Source organism: Apis florea, unplaced genomic scaffold (genome assembly GCF_048593485.1).
Source record: "Apis florea isolate Af1SG1 unplaced genomic scaffold, ASM4859348v1 contig_1404_pilon, whole genome shotgun sequence".
NCBI lineage: Eukaryota > Metazoa > Arthropoda > Insecta > Hymenoptera > Apidae > Apis > Apis florea.
In genome coordinates, this window is record NW_028256345.1 from 182894 (window position 1) to 206800 (window position 23907).

At 15.1% G+C, this 23907-nt stretch overlaps 2 protein-coding genes and 1 long non-coding RNA gene across 13 annotated transcripts in view; 2 read left to right on the top strand and 1 right to left on the bottom strand.

The window, feature by feature from the left end:
• LOC105736066 (uncharacterized) lies at positions 1-2013 on the top strand. Of its 2 annotated transcripts, none has more exons than XR_015295156.1 (4): positions 1-258; positions 962-1256; positions 1332-1557; positions 1664-2013. It is a non-coding gene; the product is annotated as an uncharacterized LOC105736066 (long non-coding RNA). The 2 variants fall into 2 exon arrangements; XR_015295188.1 differs by having other exon boundaries at positions 14-258; positions 1341-1557.
• Positions 1891-10527, bottom strand: LOC100864558 (mitochondrial 2-oxodicarboxylate carrier). Of its 5 annotated transcripts, none has more exons than XM_003695729.4 (7): positions 10251-10527; positions 6485-6753; positions 6233-6339; positions 6071-6127; positions 3911-4210; positions 2998-3143; positions 1891-2720 (listed from the first exon to the last, which is right to left on the bottom strand). In XM_003695729.4, exons 2-7 carry the CDS (start codon positions 6660-6662, stop codon positions 2600-2602), a joined length of 909 nt encoding a protein of 302 aa, XP_003695777.1. In that variant the 5' UTR covers positions 6663-6753; positions 10251-10527; the 3' UTR covers positions 1891-2599. The 5 variants fall into 5 exon arrangements, with proteins under 5 accessions (XP_003695777.1, XP_086773479.1, XP_086773377.1 ...); XM_086917353.1 differs by having other exon boundaries at positions 6485-6649; positions 10251-10352; XM_086917251.1 differs by lacking the exon at positions 10251-10527 and adding an exon at positions 7401-7662.
• Positions 10390-23907, top strand: part of LOC100871824 (ectonucleoside triphosphate diphosphohydrolase 5) — a 22243-nt gene continuing 8725 nt past the window's right edge. For 3 of the 6 annotated variants that reach the window (XR_015294235.1, XR_015294300.1, XM_086914020.1), the window contains exons 1-4: positions 10390-10532; positions 12838-12968; positions 14788-15196; positions 17698-17871. Coding sequence is in view for 2 of the 6 variants with exons in the window: in XM_086914020.1 (XP_086770146.1) it covers positions 10512-10532; positions 12838-12968; positions 14788-15196; positions 17698-17871 (735 nt within the window). In the remaining 4 variants the exon portion in view is untranslated. Of the gene's footprint in view, positions 10533-11632; positions 11961-12837; positions 12969-14787; positions 15197-17697; positions 17872-23907 lie in introns of those variants that run through there. The other 3 variants (XR_015294519.1, XR_015294583.1, XM_086915027.1) reach the window with 1 other exon arrangement.

A 23907-nucleotide genomic window follows, 5' to 3' on the forward strand; every position in this document is an offset into this window, starting at 1 on the left:
AAAGTGACTCAATTCACTCTACGGCAAATTGAAGAATGAAAAAGATGTGACGTCATATTATTCCCAATACTACTGTAATATTAAGTAGAGATGCAACACATGAACAAGTTTTTGTCAAAACCAAATTCGTCTGATAATTCTGTTTATTATTTCCATTATATATAAAATTTCTATTATATATATATAATATAGAAGTGAATAAAAATGTGAATAAAAAAAAAAGAATTAAAAAAAAATGCCTAAAAAAAATCAAACAAGGTTAGTAAAATTGTAAAAATAAAATAAAGAATATATTAAACTATTAAATAGTGATCTTTTAATTTATTAATTCTTTATTTTAATATTATATAATTTAAATACTTATAAATATGTATTAAAAGGATTTATAGAAATATTAATTTTTGAATATAAAAATTAAAACTAAAAATTTATAGAAAAATATATTAGATATCAAGAGGTTTAAATAAAATATATATCATATTATAAATATATATAAATAAATCATATTAATTTCATATTTTATTTTTTTCAGATTTTTTTTTTATTTTTAAATTTTATTTTTATCAGTATTAAAAAATTATAATAAGTATTAATATGAATAAATAGAAAAAATTATTTACAAGTACTATATATTGAATTGAATTATTTTCTCAAAATTATTATACAAATTTTCTACATTACTTTTTATTTGTACAAAAATTATAATATTATAATATAAATTATAATTGTTTAAAATATGAAATAATTTATTTCTATGACAATATCTATTTAAATAAATTTAAATAAATTAAAAATCATTTGCTTTATTGTTTTAATTATTATTAGAAAATATTTTCTATAATTCCTTTTCATATATATATTTCAACTTAAAAATGACATTTATTTTATAATAATATACTTTATATTTTATGACTATTATATTTTTTGTTACATTCATTAAATTAATCAAATATCAAATTAGAAATAGAAACATAAAAGAAAAAAAGGAAAGAAAAGAAAAGACAGAAATTAAAAAGGATGACCAATATTTTGAAGATATCATTGATATAGATGAAAATATCTCAAAGGATTTTGAATTTCTATCAAATGCACCAATTTCAGAAAATGATCATTTTGTCTTTCAATCAGAAAAAGATTGGACTGTTGATATTTCCAAATACTCTGAATTTTTTACAATAGATCTAAAGACATTATCTATAGCAATAGAAGCAATTCCATTTAATAAGAATGTTAATATTGATACAAAATATTTTACTGTAAGTTTAATAATTCATCAAATTATTCAGTTTAATATTAATTTCTTAAAAAGCATATTAATATATTAATATTAGGATGATCAGATAACAGATATTTATAATAATGCTGAACGAGGAAAAGAGAAATATAACAAAATATTAAGTAATAAAGAAGAAATAGTTACATATATTATAAAAGATGAAGATAAAAATCAAGATTCATTAGAAAATACTGAAGAATTAGACTTTTTATTATCATGTCGAGAACCTATAAATGATCCTTTAATGATTGTAAAATCTTTACCTCTTTCTTGTAATACTGGTATGTATATTATATACATATATATACATTTATAGATATTTATAATAATACATTTTATGTGATTTTTTTAATATATACATTAATAATAAATATAAATTTATTATAGATTCAAAAATAAAAACTAAATCTAATACATCTACTAAATCTTTAGATTTAGAAAAGTGGTTGGATTCGATATTGGATGATTAAATAAAAATTGTCATTAATTATCTTATTATTTCTTATTTTAAAATGTTATATTGTCAAAAAATTTGTTATATATAGTTTTCTATATACAACTTTTGTTAAAATAAGATTTCTTGTAATAAAAAAAATAAATAAAAATCATTCTTCTTTGTCTTAATATTATATTATTGTATAATATTGTACATAATATTGTATATAATATAATATAATAAAATATTGTATTATTATTTTTGTAAAAATTTTAGAAGATTAAAAAAAAATTTTACTTTATATAAGTCTTTTTACTGAGAAATATTTTATTTTTATGTGACAAAAATTAATAAATGATTAACAAAATAATTAAGAAATATACTTAAAGTTTAATGTTTAATATTGAATTATTAATTTATGAAACAAATAAAAATTTATTTTACAAATAGACAAAATTAATAATAATATTAATGAATTAATTTATCTATTCTTTTTTTTACAATATAATTTTTTTTATATTTCAAATTTATATTTCAAATATTTCAAATTTTTAATAGAAAATATAATTATTATAATTTTCTTATAAACTATATATTTATATAAATTATATATAATAAATTTGATGTAAAATCTGATAAATCTAATCTCTTGTATGATATAATTCTTTATTTTATATTGTTAGATTATTTATATATTTATATAAAGAATTATTAATCATTAAACATATTATTATTACTGCTAAAGATAAATTCCAATTATAATATTATAGAAAAAGCTACTAATAAAGAATTATTTACTTGAACAAGTTTTATAATATTAGTAAAAAAATGCACAATTCAGACTGCACTAATCTAACTATATAATTCCTTAATTTCTCTAATTTTACTTAATCGCCAAACTGCATATTTAGATATATTTTCATTTTTTCATAAACTATAAGCATAATTGCACCACCTGGTCCTAATCGTAAGATTTTTGGTAACAATCCTTTATATAAAGCTCTAAATCTAAAATAAAGATATTCACAAACTATAAATATTAAAAAGAATTTCATTATATAGTTTATTATATAATATTTATTTAACAATGAACAGTATAGATTAAAACAATGCCAAATATAAGATAAGAAAGAAATTGCAATAATTATGAAACTTAAAAATAGTAAAAATTAATAATTCAAAAAGAATATTATGTAATTGAATAATAATAAAAAAATAAATTCAGTTAAAATAATTCTTTTTTTCTCTAAAATAAGTATTAAAATATGAATTAATAATTTCTTACCCTTCTCTATGATAAACTAAATAAATAGTTTGCAAAGTACCCTTATATTGAATTTTTTCCTGTGGACCTTGGATACGACTTTTAGCAACATCAAATGGTATATTCATACAGGATGCTACTGTTCCAGATATAAAGCCTACAGTAAACTAAAAAGATACATTATGTTTATTACATTAATAAAATTTTTTATATGATATTATTAATTCATTATTTTACTTATAATATATTATTATTTTATTTACAATAAATATATATTTCTTATTATTAATTCATTATTTTGCTTGTAATATATTATTACCATATTTACAATAAATATTTCTTATTATTAAATTAATTCTAAAAACAATCTAATTGTCTTCAAATTGAAATATTTTGTATCAAATAAAAATATCTTTTTAATTCTTTTTCTAAAATTATCATTATTATATATAATTTACATCTTTATAACAATTATATATTTTTGTATAAAAATTTGTATAAAATATTTTTGTATAAAAATTAAATAAGATGATTAATTATATGATGATATGAAAAATTATATGATGAAATATATTTACATAAATGCAAAAAATTTCAAATTAAAAGTAATTAAATGTAGAAAATTAAATGCATAATATTTCAGTATAAAAAGCAATAAAAATATTGAAATAAGATAGATAGATATTACATATTATCTAAGATCAAATTAATTTTACATAAAACAGATTTTTGAATATTTAAAATTTAAAAAAAAATTTTTTAAAAAAGTTTTAAAAAGAATTAAAAATTATTAAAGAATTAAAAAGTGAGATAATTTTTAAATATATATATTTTCTATATATATATATATATATATATATATATATATATATATATTTATTTTTATAATTATTTTAATTTCATTTAAATTTGATTATAATATATTAGAATATACCTTAAGAAATAATTCTGAAGTATACTCGTTTTTCTTATTCAACCAAGGAATGATAGAATTATAGATACCAAAATAGAAAGAATTAAAAATCGCATTTCTCATTATTGTAGCAGATAAACCTTTATTAAGACCATTTAATCCAAAACCTTGTTTGCAAAGAATATGTCGAGTTACAGCAATAGTTGATGGACTAACACTAATGTGTTTACGATTAGATTGCATTTGCACCTTAATTACTTCAAATGGATTTATTAAGATTGCTTCTGTTACACCAGTTAAGAATCCAGCACAAAAAAATGTCTAAAATAAAATATTATATAATTAACATTTAAATATTCAATGATGTACTAAAATATTTAGATATTATATCATATTATATAGGGTATTTACTTGAAAAATTTATATCAAATTGAAAATAACATATTTTTAGAAAACATTAAATACAATGATTACAAGTTTTTTGGTTACAAGGAGGAAATATATCTATTTTATTTATTTTTTATTTTTTGAGCATTTTCAAAGTTATTTAAAAATTAATATTTTCTTTATGAAAATATATTTTTATTTGCAGATTTTTTTATTCTATTTTTAAAAATCATTTTTTTATCAAACTTCGTCTTATGAGAAAAATATTAAATAAAATAAAAAGTTTTTTCAATTTTATTACTTTTAAAATAGAAAAAAAATTAAACAATAAATATTTTTTTTAATATGATTATTATTAATATAATTATTGATCTTAAAAATAAAATCAATAATAAATGTAAATCAATAATAAACTTTTTAATGTGATTTTTTTACAGCACAAAAAATTATAGTTACAAAAATTTTAAGTCTGAAATATTCAGACTTAAAAACTTGAAAACATAAATAATTTTAATTTAATTAAAAATTATTGTAACTTATAAAAATTTAACTTAAAAAAATTTCTTTATAAAAATCAAGTAAAAAAATAAAAAAGTTTTGTTTGTATTCTTTAATTTTCTATCCTCTTCTTTGAAAGTAGCAAAATTGAAAAAAAGATTTTATTTTAATCTCTATTTAAAATAAAGTTTAATAAATGTTAAATATAAAAGTTTTTTCTTTTTCTCTCTTAAAATAAGAAGAAAAATATTCTGTGAAGAAAAGAAAAGCATAGAATTTTATTTTTGTCCTAGAAATAAACTTTATTCTAAAAATAAAAATAAATAAAATAATTGTATTTTTGTTTTAATAATTGTAAAACTTTTATATTTGATATTTTTTAGATATTATTTAAATTTTTAAAATATTTAAATAAGAAGTTTCCAAATGAATACTCTGTACATAATATTATATATATATATATTATTCAATTATTTAGTTATTGAAATCAAATTAAAAATTTTATTATGTTAGGAATATAAATTATTTATAAATTTCTCTACTTATTTTGAAAATTATTTTATTTATAAATATATTTAAATGACAATATAATTTGTGACAATATAATTAAAATATGTTACAAATTATTATTTAATTAATAAGTATTTAATCAATAAAAATATATATAAATATAAATAATCAAAATATCAATGACAATATGTATATAAATAATATAATTACAATTTTGTAATTCAATTGTAGTAATTTTATATCTTGACAATGAGATGATCTCTGATATCATTGAAGGTATAAAAAAATCATAAAAAAAATTGTGTAGCTTGACAAATTCTATTTAAGTTCGTATTCACTCAATTTTTCTTTATTTTTATATAATAAAATCAGAGTTACAACTCATTTCATTTTAGTTCATTTTGTGTATAAGAGAATATAATTAAATAATTATATACGATACTATATATAGGAAAATATTAAAAAAATTATTAATATTCTCTTATTAATATGATTATAAGAATTTGTTAAATTATTGCAAATAAGAATATTTATCATTTTATTCAAATTACAATGAATAGTTAAAAAAAAATTTTTATTAAGATATAATAGTAGCTTTCTATTTATAAATATTATCTAGTCCAATTATAATTGTTTTTAAAAATCAATTATATTCTCTTATCTACATGCTTTATAAAATTTTATATTATTTTTAACTAGAAATTATTATCAATAAAATGGAATATATTATGTATTTTTTATTAGTAAAAACACATTTATAAAAATTAGCTTTTTTTCTGTACATACCATTGTTTTCGATGTATGATTATTAAAGAATTTCTTATACTGTTCAAAGGAGAAAAACTAAAAAAATAAAAAAAAAAAATAAGAAAAATGGATAATTTTTTAATTAAATTTTATTTTAATTAACAATAAAAATAAAAAATAAAAATTCTTCAAACTACATACTTTTACAGCTCTTTTAGGAGTTTCCATGATAATTGGCGGTAATATACCTTTCCAAAATGCAGCAATTCCTTCATTTCTATACATTTTTTTCATACAATCTCTAATTCCTATAATAGAAATATAATTTAAAAAAAGAAATTATAATTAATTATAATAATAATAATTAATTGCAATAAAATAATATATATTATAACAAAAACAAAAGTAATATTAAATATAAAATAAAATATATACAAATTAATGATACAATGCCTGTATAATAAAGAACATCTTGTGATCCTGTCTTGATCTGCAGTTGAAAACGTGTTTTAATAAGATCCATAGGATGCATTATACAAGCTTCCACAAAACCTGCAGAACCTCCTGCACCAATTTGAATAATAGCCTCCTTCAAAAGGCTTGGTTTATGTGCGATTTCTATATGAGTCATTTTATTTCAGTCTTTCTTAATAGATATTTAGTTAATTTTCTTAGTTTTTTATAAAAAAGAAAACATATTTTCTTCTAATTTTATATAATTCCTAGGATAAACATAAACATTAAAATTTTGAATTGATTACAAATTATAAATTTAAAATATTACATTTATATATGTGTTTTTGATATATTTTAAATATTTTATTTTTTTATAAATTTATTTTACTTACTCATATCAGTTAAAAAATATATTTATATGAAATATTTCCCTTAATTAAAAATAAGTACATTTAATATTTAATTAAATTAAAAATATTATTAAAAATTAAAAAAATTAATAGTATGTTTTATAAATATTTAAAATTGAATTAAATACTATTTCTTATTTAAAATTATTTTTATTTCATTGTTATCAATTATTTTTCTCATAATAAATAAATTCTCAAAAAAATACTATTTAAATATATATATATATATATATATATATATATATATATATATATTACACGCACGCACGCACACACACGCGCGCGCGCGCGTGCACACACACACACACATGTATATAATAATAAATAATTAAAATATTCAGATATTTATATATTCAATATATTTCTGAAAAATTTAACAAAATCATTTATTAAAATGTTTTTTAGAAATTAATTTTTATTAAATAAAAACAAATTAATAAACTGTAAACTATTTAAAATAATTCATTGATATTTTTACACAAAAATAAATAAAATACACTTACAATATCAATAAAAGAGATGAAATAATTACACTTTTTAATGCACAGTTTTATAATGAATACCAAAAAACATATTTGAAAAAAGATATATATATATTATAAGAATAACTATGATTAATCTTATGGTTATTTCGAACAATATTACGTAATTAATATTTTTAAGTTCATTATAAATTAAGCCAACAAGGTTAAAATGACTTTCATAAATATCACATTTTAGTTTATGATATAGCAGTAAAAAAACTAATTAATTTAATATTGAATTAAAATTTTTTTACTTATACAGAATACATTACATGTATAATACTTTAAATTTTATATTTAAATAAACTTTATATTTCTTAATATTATATACATTCATATTATCATATTATATTATATTATATTATTAAATTATTTTTATCTGCATTTAAATTATACTAATATATATATAAAAGTATATGATTCTTATAAGACATACATAATATATTATATATATACTAGTAATATAACAATTTAAAAATTGAAAATATTTAAAAAAAATACAAATTAAGATTAATATATTAATAAATGATTTGAATTAATAATTGCATATTTTAATTACAATTGATATAATTTTATATATGTATACAATGATTTAATCATAAATTAATATAATAAAATAATATTCTTTAATGGAATTTATTAGATTAATTTAATGAAAAATGTACAAATTTGGTTAGCATGTGAAATATATTAAATGAAAACTATTCATATAAATATTACATAAATATAAGATTATTATAGTAAATCAAATGGGAAATGGGAAAGTTAAAATTTTATTATATATAAATTATTTATTATATATTATATATAATTATTATATATTTAAATTTAATTATTTAATATATTACAAATCAAAAGTTTCAAATCACTTTTATTTTAATTACAGTTATATCAAATTTTCTGTTAATTTTAAATAAAATTAAAAAAATATAAATATCAAGTATTAGCATAATTTTTTTTATCTGAATATAATGAATATTATACCACGTTAGTGATTCTAAACTTTTGATCGATAATATATATACTAAATATGATACATAATTAAAATTTATTACATACTGAATTAAATTTAAATTTTTAATTATTAACAGAATTATAATTCTTTATTAATTTTACATTTTTTTTGTATGAATGTATAAATCTTATAAAAAAAATTATTTAATAAATAAAATTATGGAGATTGAATAAAAATAAATAAATTTTTAATGATAAATGTTTGATGATTATAAATTAATACAAAATAACATTTAATAATTTCAAATTAAAAAAAATTATTTATAATTTTTATATGAATATTTTAATTTTTTAAAGTAATAAAGATAAAACAATTTTTAAATATATTAAATTTTTGTTTAATTAAAGAAATTAAATTTGTAAAATACTTTTAACACATTTTTATTTCATTTATATATATTTATATTGAAACATTTAAATACATTATATTTTTACAATAAAATATTTTATTATAGATATTTTTCATTATTTTATTTTTTTTATAATATAAAAATTTAATATTTTTTTCAACATTCAATGAACTAATAATAACTAATAATTAATAATTAATATTAATAATTAACCTAATTTTATATTTTACATTTTTTTTTAATGAAATATTCATTTTCATTATTGAGAATGAGAAATCTTGTAAATATATTTATACTTAAATATATAATACTTATATAACTTAACAGTGTGTTATTTAATAATAAAAATAAAAAACAACATGTTATTATAAAATTATGCTATAAAAATTTAAGAAATAATGTAATATTATATGTTTTTAAATATTTAAGAGTATATGAAATTTATTTTTATAGAGGAAAGAGATATCCAGCATCAATTATTTATAATACCGATCAATACTGATTTTCGTTTCTCTCATTAGATTAAAACATTTTCTTTTTTAATAATTAATGAATATAAATTGTTATATTATATTATATTTAAAAAAGTGTTAATCTAAAATAAGAGAAGATCAATCTTGATCAATATTGGATAATTTTTTTAATTTATATATATAAAAAATCAAATAATATAACTAAAATTATGATTTTTCATTTCATAATTCATTTCATTCATAACTAAAATATTTATATTTTTTTATTTATTTTAAGTACAAAAATTATTTTTAGTTTTTGAAAAAATGAAAAAAAAAATAATATTTGTATTTTTAAAAATGTAATAAATATTTAATATCTCTTATGTAATATATATATTCTAGTTATTTTTTTTATAAGTATTTTTTATATCAATAATTACTAATTACTAATTACTAATTATAATTTTTTTCTATATAAAATTGATATTTAATTCTTAGAAAATTTAAAAGAATTTTAATAAATTTTAAAAAATTTTATTAGATTATTATACCAAGCATGATTTAAATTATAAAAATTGATCATTTTCATTTATTAATATATTTCTATCAATATATTCTAATATTAAATTTTCATTTATTTAATTTAATTTAAAAATATTATCACAGAAACAAATATTATTTATAAACATTTATTACAATAAACATTCAAATTGATTCTTTCCTAATTGATCAAGAGTTGTTTAATTAATGGCAGTATTATTATTTATTAAAAATATAAATTTATATACTAAGTTAATATAATATAATTATATATATAATAAGTTAATTATATTAATATACATTAGCATAAATAAATCTCTTTTAATATGCAATCGTATCCATTGTATAAAAATCATCTAAACAAATAAATTTATAATTATGTAACTAAATCTTTTTATCAGTTGTTGAAATAGTTATAGAAAGAGAGAAAAAGAAAGAGAGGAAAAGGAAATAAAGAATTCTTTGTTCACCTTTGTAGTAAGTTATGTTTCTTCAAAAATTGTATTTGTATTAACCTTGAATTATTATCGCCGCCATTTTATTATTACTATGTAATATCACTAAGTAGCAATAATTGCAATGTCATTTCATAGTTGAGAGTTGTAGTGCTGACAATTGGAGAGTTACGAAGTATTATTTTAGAAATAGTTTTATTAAATTTTTTTCTTTTCATATTTTAATTTTTATGAAAAATTTATAAAATTTAATTCAATATTTAAAATTTAAATAAAATGAAGGTTAGACATAGAAAGGTTTGTTTTCAATATTTTCTTTTTAGTAAATTTTCTATAGGGTATTTTAATGGAATTTCAGTTACATTATTATTTAAATAAATAAGGAAATTATTATAACCTAAAATTAAAATAATATAAATATAATTTTTAAATGTAAATTTGAATTATTAAATGTGTTCGTGAAAATTAAAATATTATAAATAATAATACAAAGAAATAAATTTTATTTAAACAAATTTCAATATAATTTTTATTTAAACAAATTTTTTTTATTAAAAATAGTTATAATTTTATATTAAAAATTCTTATGAAAGAATTAAAAAAGTTATGTCATTTAATAATCAATAATTTAATTATGTAAGTTTCAGAATAAAAATTTCATGAATGTAAAAATATTTTATATTTTCGTAAATATTTCATTTAATTACATTAATTTATTTTTTCTAAAAATTATTGATTAATTTTATTAAAAAATTATGATTTTAAAATACAATTAATTCAAAAATTTAAATAATTGAAAAAATTTTGTCATTAATTAACTATTATATTTCATTCTTTTTTATTATAGAATTTCATTATAGAATACATTTTGAATTCTCCAAATTTTTTTCAAAACTTGTAATATGTATTTGTAATAAAATGATATATGCTTTTATATAATACTGTATTTATTTATATAATATAAATATGCATATATTTTAATTATTATTTATTTAGTATTTTATCAATTTAATTTAAATTTTGTTTTTTATATATGACTTAGTCTTTATTTACTTAAATTTTTATTTATACATATAATATAAAGTACTTTTTTATTTATTAAAAAATGAATATTTTTTGTTTTTTAAAAATTTTAAATTTAAAATTTTAGATGATAATTAAATAATGTACTGTTAAATTAACTTTTAAAACTAATACTTTAAAAATTATATTTATATTTTAAAAAATTTTAATAAATTCTATTTTGAGGTAAATTTATAATTTTAAAGTATTTTAAATTAATTATAATTTATGAAACTTAAAAAACTTGTTAATATAATTAATTATTAATTTATATTTAGTAATTTAGTATATTTATATCTAATATAAATCTCTATAAATTTCTTGCAAAATTTTTCGCAAGATATATTTTTATATTAGTAACATAGCCTTAAATTGCAAAGTAGTAATTTAATTTAAATAGTAAGCATATATGCTTAAATGTTAAATAAATATGTATATATACAGTATTTTTTAATATATATATATATATATATTTAAATATTTTAAATATTAATTATTCATAAATATTATCAAAATGTACACATAAATTTTAAAAATTCAATATGTTATATAGAGAACGCGATACTTTTATTTTTTTTGGTAATTTCTTTATATAAAGATATCAAAATTACATTTGTTGTTACATCAGCTGTTTGTATCACATTTTAAATGCAATATACTCTAGTAAGTAAGAAATTTGTCTTTTGTTGATTTAATTGTATATTGTATAGATAAATGTATACGAATTTTATTAAATTTAAGGTTATCTAATCTTTAGATTATTGCGAAAAATGTTTGATGATAAAGATTTTAAATGTTTTTTTTATATTATATTATAAAATATATTTTGTTCAAAATAAATATATCATTAAATTCTTTAATTCTTTAAATGTTTTTAAAATATTTAAAGCTTTTTCTTTTGTTTTTTGAATATTTTATTTTTTTTATTTAGAATAAAAAATATAGTATAATTATGAAATATATATTATAATAAGATATAAGATAGCAGAAATATATAAGTTTAGATAAAATGAATTATTTTTATAGTAATATTATAATATATTTAAAAATTTAAAGAAAGTATAAATTTAAAATTTTTTTAAATATAACATATTTTTATAAGTCAATTAAATATAAGTAAGTTTTTGTTGAAATGAATAATTAATTTATTTACTTTTTAGTATCTATTTATACATTTTTTTCTGAAAAACTATTATTAATTCTTAAATTTCATGTTTTTTTACCAAAATATTTAATTATTTTTAGAATCAATAAAATTTATCATTCTTAAAATTAATTATGTTTTATAAAATTCTTTAAATGTTTTTAAAAATTTTTATGAAATTTTATTATTAATTTATTTCTTATATTTTTATCATATTTTCATTGAAAAAATAGCAATAATAAAATATTATGCTAAAATATTATTTATTTATAAATAAATAAATAAAATTAAATTATAAATAAATATATTTGAAATATGAAATTGATTCATAAAAAATAAAATTTGTTTAGTTTTATTAATTGTTTAATATAATATTAATATATTTTATATTTTCAGTTAAAAACAAAAGATGAAGATATTTCTGAAGCTGATCCTAAATTTCGAATTAAGAAGAGTTATCCAGGCAAAAGATACTTTGTTATTGTTGTCTTATTGGGAATTCTCTTTTTAGGATACATAGCAATAGCGTATGATTTATACTTTTTCATTAATTTATTTTTTTATTAATTAATATAAGCATGTTATAATATATTTTATTTTTCAGCTAAATTGTAAAAATAAAATCTAAGTAATCCAAAAAAAAAAAAAAATATTATATAAAAATTTATCTCTGAATGTTATATTACAAAATTATAGATTATATTGTCTATATTGCAATGCAGAATATATGGATTGCAAAAGATTCAATATTAAATATATAATACAAAAAATTAACAAAAAAATTTATATAGATAAATTAAAATATTAAATATATATATAATGAATATATAATATATAATATACAGTATATATTTTTAATTGTAAGAATTGTTTAAAATGCTTAATTTCAAAATTTAAAATTTAATAATTTTAAATTTCAAAACTGTATTTGAAATTTTATGTATTCAGGCTGTTTAATAAATTTTTTTATTATACTTTTAGTAATAAGTTTGATGAGAAAAATAAATAATATAAACTAAAAATAATTATATAAACTATTATTTTTTAAAATAATAAAAGATAATATAATAATATAATAAAAAGATTCTTTTATAAATTATACTATAATTTTTATATTATATAAAACAAGAATATATAGTTTCTGGAATATATAGTATTTTACATATTTATATTTTGTTTTATATAATAAATAATAATTTAAATAATTAATAAATTGATTTTAAAATATTTTTATTTATATTATTAAATTTTTTATATAATTATTTGTTTCTGCAATAATTTTTAAATATAATTAATTTTTAATTATTTAATAATTTAATGTATAATAACTTTAAATTATTATTACAATCTCTTATTTTCAATAATTAGTTATGTTTTTCATTTTTTCATTAAAAAATAAATTTTATTATTTTAACAATTTCATTAATTAAAAAACAAATATTTTATAAAAATCAAGTGTAATTTTTATAAATTTTATAATCATTATTTTATTATTATCTAATTTTTGTGAATAATTTTATATAATTGTAGAATTTTGCCCTAAAATAAATGTTATTTTATATATTTTATTTTATAATAATAGAAATTACATAAAAATATTATATAAAATTTATACAAAATTAAAAAAAAATTTATATATAAATTTAGAAAAAAATTTTTTTTTGAATAAATAAAATAAGTTAGTAAGTTTTTTTATTTATAAAAAATCTATAATAATTTAATTATATTTTATATTTTATATCATATAGTGCTTTAAAATTTACTATTTATAATATAATGATTTATTATAATTTATTATATAAATAATATATGTATATATTTATCAAAAGATTAAGTAATTATAAATAAAAATGCTTCAATAATTATATAGATTATTCTGTAAATAAAATCTTAAATTTCAATAATTATTGTTCTTAATTAGAATAATTTCAAATATCACAGAAAACGAAATACTTTATTTTTATGATTTAGAATATTTTTTATACATATTTTTAGATATTTTCAGATATTATATATTTGATGTATTATATTAATAAAAATTAATTCTTCTATATTAATATTAATATTAAATTATTAATTAATATTAATATTAATATAGAAGAATTAATATTAAATAAATATAATAAATACATATATATATTATATATATATATTAAATGTATTATATTATAATATATTATTATAATATATTTGATAATTGTTAAATATATATTATGATATTTAAAATAATGTTTGAAAAATTAAAATAAGAAAATTAAAATAAATATATTTTTAAATAATAATTATATATTAATTAATTAAATGTATTTTTAAATAATAATTTTCATATAATTTATTTTGTTACAGATATGATCTGAAGCCAATACATTTTGGTAGCAAGGCAATTGATACTTTGGCCTTTTCCTTCAATCTACAAAAACCATTTTATGTTGTAGTAGTTGATGCAGGTTCTACTGGTAGTCGTGCTCTAGCTTTTAGTTTTCATGAATCAATCCTTGATGGTAATTTGGTTTTGGATGATGAACTTTATATAGAAACAAAACCAGGTGTTAGTACTTATGCTGAAAGACCTAAAGAGGCAGCAAAGTCTTTGACTATATTGTTAGATAAAGTCAAAGAAGTTGTTCCACCATCAGAATGGCAACATACACCTCTCAGTATGAAAGCTACTGCTGGTTTGAGACTTCTTCCTGGACACAAAGCTCAAGAAATACTTGAAGAGTGTCGAAAAATGTTTGAAGAAAGTGGTTTTCAGGTATATTCTTATAATATTAAATCTAATAATATATGATTGATATTTTAAAGTTTGAACTTATATTTTCTATATTTTGTTTTATATAAATAATCGCTTCGATTTAAATTTATTAAAGATTTCGGCATGTCTTTGTTTGCATTAATATTATTGATATTGTTTTTTTCTTGAATTTATAATTAATATAAATTATGTATTAAATAATTTCTATATTTGACATTATATAATTCATATATAATCATATTATAATCATATAATAGTAGAATATTTATTGGTTTCATAAAATGTAATAATTGGTATAAATTATTGCGAAAAAGTTAAATTATTTATATTAGATATAGATTTGAAACACATTATGAAAATTTATAAATACTATTTATTGAAGTTATTAAAAAATAATGGATTTTTTTATGATTGGTAATTAATTTTTACAATTCTTTTTAATTTAATTTTTGATTAAACTTTATTGAAGAAATCTAAAGATAAATTAGATAGAAAATTAAAAAATCTGTTTAAAATCTAAATTTTTGAACTATTTTCATTATGTATAAAAAGAATTAAATAATAAAAAACATAAAAAATTTGATATACAATGAATAATAAAATTTATAATTTTAATTACATGAATATTAAAATTTATTATAGTTTATTAAAATGATTGCGATGAGAATAAATGAGAAGTAGTTATTAATTTTATTATCTGCAAATGATAAAAATTTTATAAATTTTATTATATAATATATATTATATGATATGAATATTAGATTTATATAAAATTCATTTTCAATGAAAGAATAAGTCTTAAAGATTTCAATAATTTTTTAAATTTGTTTTTTGCTATAATTATCCTAATATTTATAAATGAAAATAATAATAATAATAATATATTATTATTATTATTATTATATAATATTATATTATATAATATATTATATAATTCTAATAATTGGATATGACTAGATTTAAGATAAATTTTAATTAAACTTTCATTAAATTCAATAAATATGAAATAAAATAAACAAGTTAATAAAAATAATATTTTAATATAAAATTTAATTAAAATTTCATTTCTCTTTTATTACATTTTAGATTATTTTATATTATAGAAATTATATATTATTTTATTGAATATAATTTTTCAGATATTATTGAATTAAAGAAAGAAAGAAGTTATTTAATATGCTAATTTAAAATTGCTTTTTATATCTAAGTCAGAGTTACATGTTTGTTTAAAATTCTTATATTTTCACTCTTTATAGTTTCTTTGTTTTAAATATTCTCAGTGATAAAATATTCTTTCTATTCTCTTTAGTAGGATTGCACACATATTTCTTCCTGAGGATGAACTAGATGTGTATGTAATAGATCAGTATATTGCATGAATTTCATATAAAAAAAATTAGTTATTTCATTTATATAAAGCTTAAAGTAGTATGCAAAGCATATAATATATCTAATGTATAATATTATAATATAATATTAGAAATATAATGATATTGTAATATATTATATATTATATTATAATATGTATATTATTATAATAATTTTTATTATATAAATATAATGTATAAGAAATATTGTATATATAATATTATAATATTCCTTATATATTTAAAAAATTTTTTTAAAGTAATATATAAATATTTCGAAAAAGTAATTCGATTTTTTATATAAGATATTCAGTGAAATATATGATCTTTAAACTACTTCTGATAATTTAAGAAAATATATTGCAAACAAAATGTATAGTTATTTTGAAACAGCTATAAATTGTTATTTAAAATTTCAAAAAAATATTTTTTCTACAAAAAATCAAGTTTATTTTAATTTTTTTCAAATAATATAATACTATAATTTTTAAATAATCTTCACTTCATAAATTTTAAATACATTAATTCATAATATATGAATATTAATATGAAATATTAATATGAAAATTGATTTAATAAGACATTAAATCAGATAATTTTGAATAATACTTAAGAAATTACAATACATACAAACAACACAAATATTATTATAAATATCTGATCTAATGTTCTATTAAATCAAATTTTACACACTAATGCTTATATAAGTTAATTTATTTAAAATTAATTTAAAATTAAATCTAAAGATCATAATATTATAAATCATTGAATTGATCATCATTTTTTTGATCATCAGCTACAAAATCAAAAATATATCATAATTTTCAAAGCGATCTTGATTTTTTATATAAAAAAGCATTTTTTTTTTTTAGATTTTAAGAATAGTAATTTATAACTAATTTAAAATAGATCAATTTTTTTTATTTTTTTCTTACATTATCAAAAGTATTTCAAAATTATGCACACTATTTCAGATTGAATATCCTATAATATATATATTAAATATTTTTATATATGCATTTCATTATTAAAACTTAAAGATCTAAATGTAAAATAAAGAAATGCTTTTTTGCTATTTATAAATAGATATTTATTATATATATTTATTATGTACATATATTATATATATTCTAGATTTCTAAAAATTCAATTTCTATAATGGATGGGACAGATGAAGGTATATTCTCTTGGTTCACTGTAAATTTTCTATTGGAACGTTTTAATACACATAGTCCTGGTAATACAGTTGCTGCATTAGATCTTGGTGGAGGTTCAACACAAGTGACTTTTTCACCTAATGCTATGCAGGTATAGTTAAATAATAAAATTTTAATATAAAAATTTTAATATAATTTTAATGATAATATTTTAAAATTAAATTAATATTATAATGGTAAATTAATTTAATATTATATTAATTAATTAAATTAATTTAAAATAAAGATATAATAATAATAATTTTGATATAGTATTTAAATAGAAATATAAAATATTTTTAATTATAATCAAATTTAATAAAATAAAATAAAAAATAAATTTGTTAGCTGAGCAAGATAGATTATATTTATATTATATATATTAATAGAAAACATGAATTTTTATTTTATATTTAATAGGAAACAATAATTTTTTTAAGAATATTGTTAAAACAAAATATTAAAATAATAAAATAATAAATAAAATTATTGAAACTATATATTTCTTCAGTATATTTTAATATTATTCAAAAAATTGGAAGAGACAAGAAAAACAATAAGTTCTTGTGTATTTTATGATTCAATTATAATTGAATAATTTAAAAATATTCTGAAAGATATAAAAAAAAAATTTGAAAATGTTGCTAAATTGAATATTTATAACTAATTTTAGAAAAGTATGTATATTAGATAATATATATTATCTATGTATATTAGAACAATTATTAAAATATTTTTAAAAATATTATTTATTTAAATATTATTAGTAAATAAAATGAGAGTATGTGGATATATATATATATATATATACAGCAATTTTTTTTAGCAGAATATTAAGGAAAGTGAAATATAAAATTATAGTAGTTTTTTCATTTTTTAAATATAACTCTATTAAATAAGATAATAGAGTTAAATAGAAGTTAAATAGAAAATTTTATGTAGTTTAGAATTTATTTTTTTATTTTTCTTATTAATCTGTTATAAAAAAAATTGTATTTAAAACATGAAGAAATAATAAAATTTTGGAAATTGATTTTAATTAATCAAAAAGCTAATTATCAACAAAAAATAATGTTTCATGTTTGATCTATTATACTTTATGTATATAAGAATATATAAAAAATAAATTTAAAGAGCATTATAATATGATTCTAATTTTATTTCTAAATTAGTGAAGATCTGTAAATAAAAGTGTGCACAAAAATGATCTTGAACATGAAATTCAAAAACAATTTTTTTTTGTATCGTATTCTATTTATCGCAAAAATAAAAAGTTTTAAAGGAATCAGGATTTACAATTCAATTGCTTTGGAAAAAAAAAAATTAAATTTCATTAATTTTCGAATTCATTTTATTTATATTCATTATTATATTTAATAATATATTCATATTATTTATTTAAAATCCATTTATAATTCTTTGGTCAATGCAAGAAAAATAGCATTTATCACAGTATGATATTATATATTGAGATAAGCCGAATGATTATTGCGAAAAATATGAAGTACTATATATACGATATTAGTATTAACAGCCATAACAGTATTCTCTCTTTTCTCTGTGCTCACAAACGAAAATGCATTAAAGAAAAAAAAATTAGATACATTTGAAAAGAGACAATGACTGAAATATCTTTAATAAATTCGTTTCGCAAACGTTTTTGTTATTTTATTTCCATGCTCATTTTTACTTTCGATTCATAATCGCTACGAATAAAAAAGAAATTTGATCTTGAATTTCAAGATCAAGATTAATTTTGCGATAAATTTTTTTTAACAAATCTCTATCTATATTAGTCATGATTATATATATTTATTTTTTATATATTCTGTATATACAAATTCATTTAAATCAAAATTTTCGGATAACGTAAATATTTAAAATAATATTTCGAATATTTTCGCGAACTATTGAAAATTTAATTATCCGCGTAAATTTTTTAAAAATATATTTAATTTTTTTAATTCAAGAAGTTCCATGGCGATGAAATATTTTTAATGACTCGAATTAATATTTGAATATTATGATTTGTAAGAAATTATTATTCTATATATATATATATATAGAATAATATATCTGTTTATTGTAATTAAATTTAATCGATTTCTTTTTAATATATTAAACTATTCGTAATTAGTGGAAACATTAAGTTAGTAGAACACACAAATTTTATTTATTTAATGCAAATAATTTTTATATAATAAACGTTAAATGAAATGGCAAAATATAATATCGAAAAAATATTCGGATACTTAAAAAATTTAAGTATAATAAATTTATTAAATTTAATAAATTTATTAATTTAAATAATAAAATTAATATAAAATTATATAATAATATAATAATATAATGATAAAAATTTTTTTATAAAAATTTAATATCATTTTTAATATTCTTTTTTTATGAAACATTTTAAACAGTTTAATATATTAAAAATTATCTTTTATTAATAATGGATTTCATATTTTATTCCTATTTTAAATGAATTTATTATTCTTCTTTAATATATATTATTGTTTTTTACATTCGAATTTAATTTATTGTATAAAAATAGTTAGTGCGATCATATTCTTGTCTTAATTTGATAACATATATTTTGCAATATTCTTACAAGTTAAAATTGTATTTTTCTTTATTTTTTAATTTTCAAAAAATAAATTAACAGATTTTTCGTATTTAATACATATTAAAATCAAAAAATTTTTTATTTGGTTTTTCTTACTTATATCTTCAAATTTTCATAGTTATATATTTTATTTTAATATTTTTATAATATTTTTATAACATATAATGTTGATATTATATATATGTAGATATCTAAAAAATGAAAAATATTTTTATTTATGATCTGAAAAAACATTACAAAAAAAACATGTAATTTTAATTTATGAGAATAATTGGATACATTGCAAATATATGTTATTAAATTAAAATAAAAAGTTTGTGTAGTTGCATTTCTTGCTTATTTTATTCTTATGTCATATATTGAATTACTAATATATAAAGAAAAAAAAAAAGAAGAAAAAAAATACATAGTGAAGGAAAATGAAAAATTCATCTATATGATAAAATAGAAATAAAATATAGAATCTAATATCAATAAAATCAATAATTATCAATAAAAAATAATTTTCAATATGTTAAATTGTTTATAAACAATAATGTAAAAGAAAGAATATTAAATACATTATTTAATTTTTATTAAATTTGAAAAACTTTGTTCGAATAATTTTTTCATGTTAAATTTTATTATTATTTCATTTATCACTTATCGCTATTATGCGAGAAAAAACTATATATATTAAATAAATAAAATTTATATTTCCGTTAAATATAACACGTACTTTAATATATTAGAAGACAATCAATTCAATTACAATAAACAAATATGTAAAACATAATCTTGCAAATTATGATATTTAAATATTAATTTAAATTCATTGTAAGTTAAAAATTAATAAGAAGATCATAGAAAATAACTAAAAAATGTTTTGTTTAATTAAATATGTTACAAGGGATTAAAATAATCAAAAAAATGTTTTAATAAAAGTCATTTGGTACAAAGAGATAGTATATTATACAAACAAATTTTTTATTTGGCTAAATAGCGAAAAGATTAAAATTTTTTTAAATGAACATAATTTTAAATGTAGTAATAGATTTATCTGAATATTTTTTATGAAATATTTAATAATTTTATAAATTTTTTTTATGAAACTACGTCGAAAAACTATCAATTTAGAAAATATTTCAATTCATTACTAGAATTCAAAGACTGGAAGGATGTTTATTATAATTGGCTCTAATTTAATATGATAACTTTTAATGAAAATGATTGAAAAAACAAATTCGCAGTTTTTTCAGAGACTTTCGATTTTCATTTCGACAGAGGCTATAATAAATCAAAAAATTTGTATATCTTTCAATATAATATTTGTTTTTTTATGTATTAATTTTGTATCAATTAATTTTGATAAAATTTTGTGCACGTATATAACTTTCCTAGATCTAGAAAAGATAAATTTTCATTATAGACTCAGGTAAAAAAAATAAAAATTATAATTTTAATTTTTTCTTCATAATTTTGACCAATAGCAAATTCTAAACAAAATTTTTTTATATATTATTATATATATATTTATATATATATATTATATTATATATGTTATATATATTATTATTATATTATTATATATATTAATTACATATTATCTAATAAATTAATCTTTTTAACATCCTGAAAAAATTTAAGTTATATAGTTCAATTTTAAAAATTATTTCGTTTTTTAAATCATCAATATCAATATTTTTCCTCTCATTATACATATATATATATATATATATATATAAGATGTTAATATTTGTGAGATATCTATTAGACCTATTTTGACTTTAGAAATCAAAACAAATACAAGAGTTGATATAAAGTAAATGTTGATTTAAGCTTATTTATTAAATTATATATAATTGATATTTATTTAAGTTAAAGGAGGCGGAAATAAAGTGAAACGAAAAAACTATTCTATTTCCATGTTTATTTAATACAGAGTTCAACTGCATATAATTTAATAAATAAATCTTAATCGAATCTTATTTTTGTACATCACTTTTTATGTTTATGTTGTCATCTTTATAAAATTTTTTATAAAATCGATAGTGTTTTACGAATATATTAATATTCTGTATATATGTGAGGCTGAAAAATATATATAAATAAATAAGATGATTCTTATGAAAAAAACACATATTATCGATTTTAATGATTGAAAGATGTTGTCAAAATATGTTCATTATCTTTAACAATTTTTAATAAAAATTTTCTGAAAAATTTGTTTAAATTTAATTTTAATAAGTATAAATTTTTTTATTTATTTTTGATATTTGCATATTTGACAAAAATATATTTAATATCATAAAATTATTATATTAAAAATTATATGTTTAAATATTATTCAATATTGATTTAGCTATTTTTTAAAAAAACGGGATAATTATCAAGAAGTAGGATTAATAATCATTAGTAAACCAAATTTAATTTCAATATATAAAAATTTAATTAGCAATTAATATTTCATTTTCGAATATATATATGGAAAATAACAAATTAATAATTGCATTATATTACAGTCTCACATACAAGTTAATGCGTTTCTTGTTATGAGTACGGACGATATATATTCTAAGTTATATCCTTCCATAAAATTATAGTACATTCTATGATTTTTATATTATATTTCTTAAGATTAATATAATTTATTTTATTACAAATTTTACATACATAGAAGATAAAAATATCTTTTCTTTAATAATATAGAAAAAAATCATTTAATATTTTTTTCAAATTTTATCCGTTTATGTGGAAAATGGATGATAGTATATATTTGAAAAAACAGATTAATGAATTTTTTTTTATTTGAAAAGATTTTTCATATATTTTTATTTGTTAAATGTGAATCTAGTTGTAAAAATTATCTATCACTTTTTGTTTATAATTGAAGATAATTAGATACAAAATATTTTTATTATATTTATTATATTTAAAATAGTAAATATAGAAAATAATTTTTTTTCAATATTTTTGTCAACTTTAACATATAGTATATATTAGAGTATACTCTTTTCTTGTAAAGTTAAATTTAATTTATCATTAGAATTTTTTTTTTACTGAAATAATGTTCTGATGTTATTTTATTTTTAACATTTATATAAATAAAAGTTTTATTATTAAAAAATATTATTGTCTTGATGTTTAAAGAATTAAGTTACAAATTTTCATTTTATTAATCTTTTCTTTGAAAAAGATAATCTTTATGCATTCTCTTATTCAATAAGTCGTCAATAATTTAAAAATAAAAAACCAACGTAAAAATCAATGCAAGTCATAAGGAAAATATGTTTTTTGTTATTTGATTTGCATTATTTTCCATTTACGTTGTTATTTATTAATAATGAATATTCAATCAATATTTTTTAAATATTAGATTCGTACCTCTTTATCAAATTATATATTATATAAAGCTATAATTATATATATAATTAATATATATATTATAATATATATATTATATATTTTTATATTTATATATTATACATATACCTATATATAGAATGATATATATGATGAGATGGTATAACAATTACTATGATT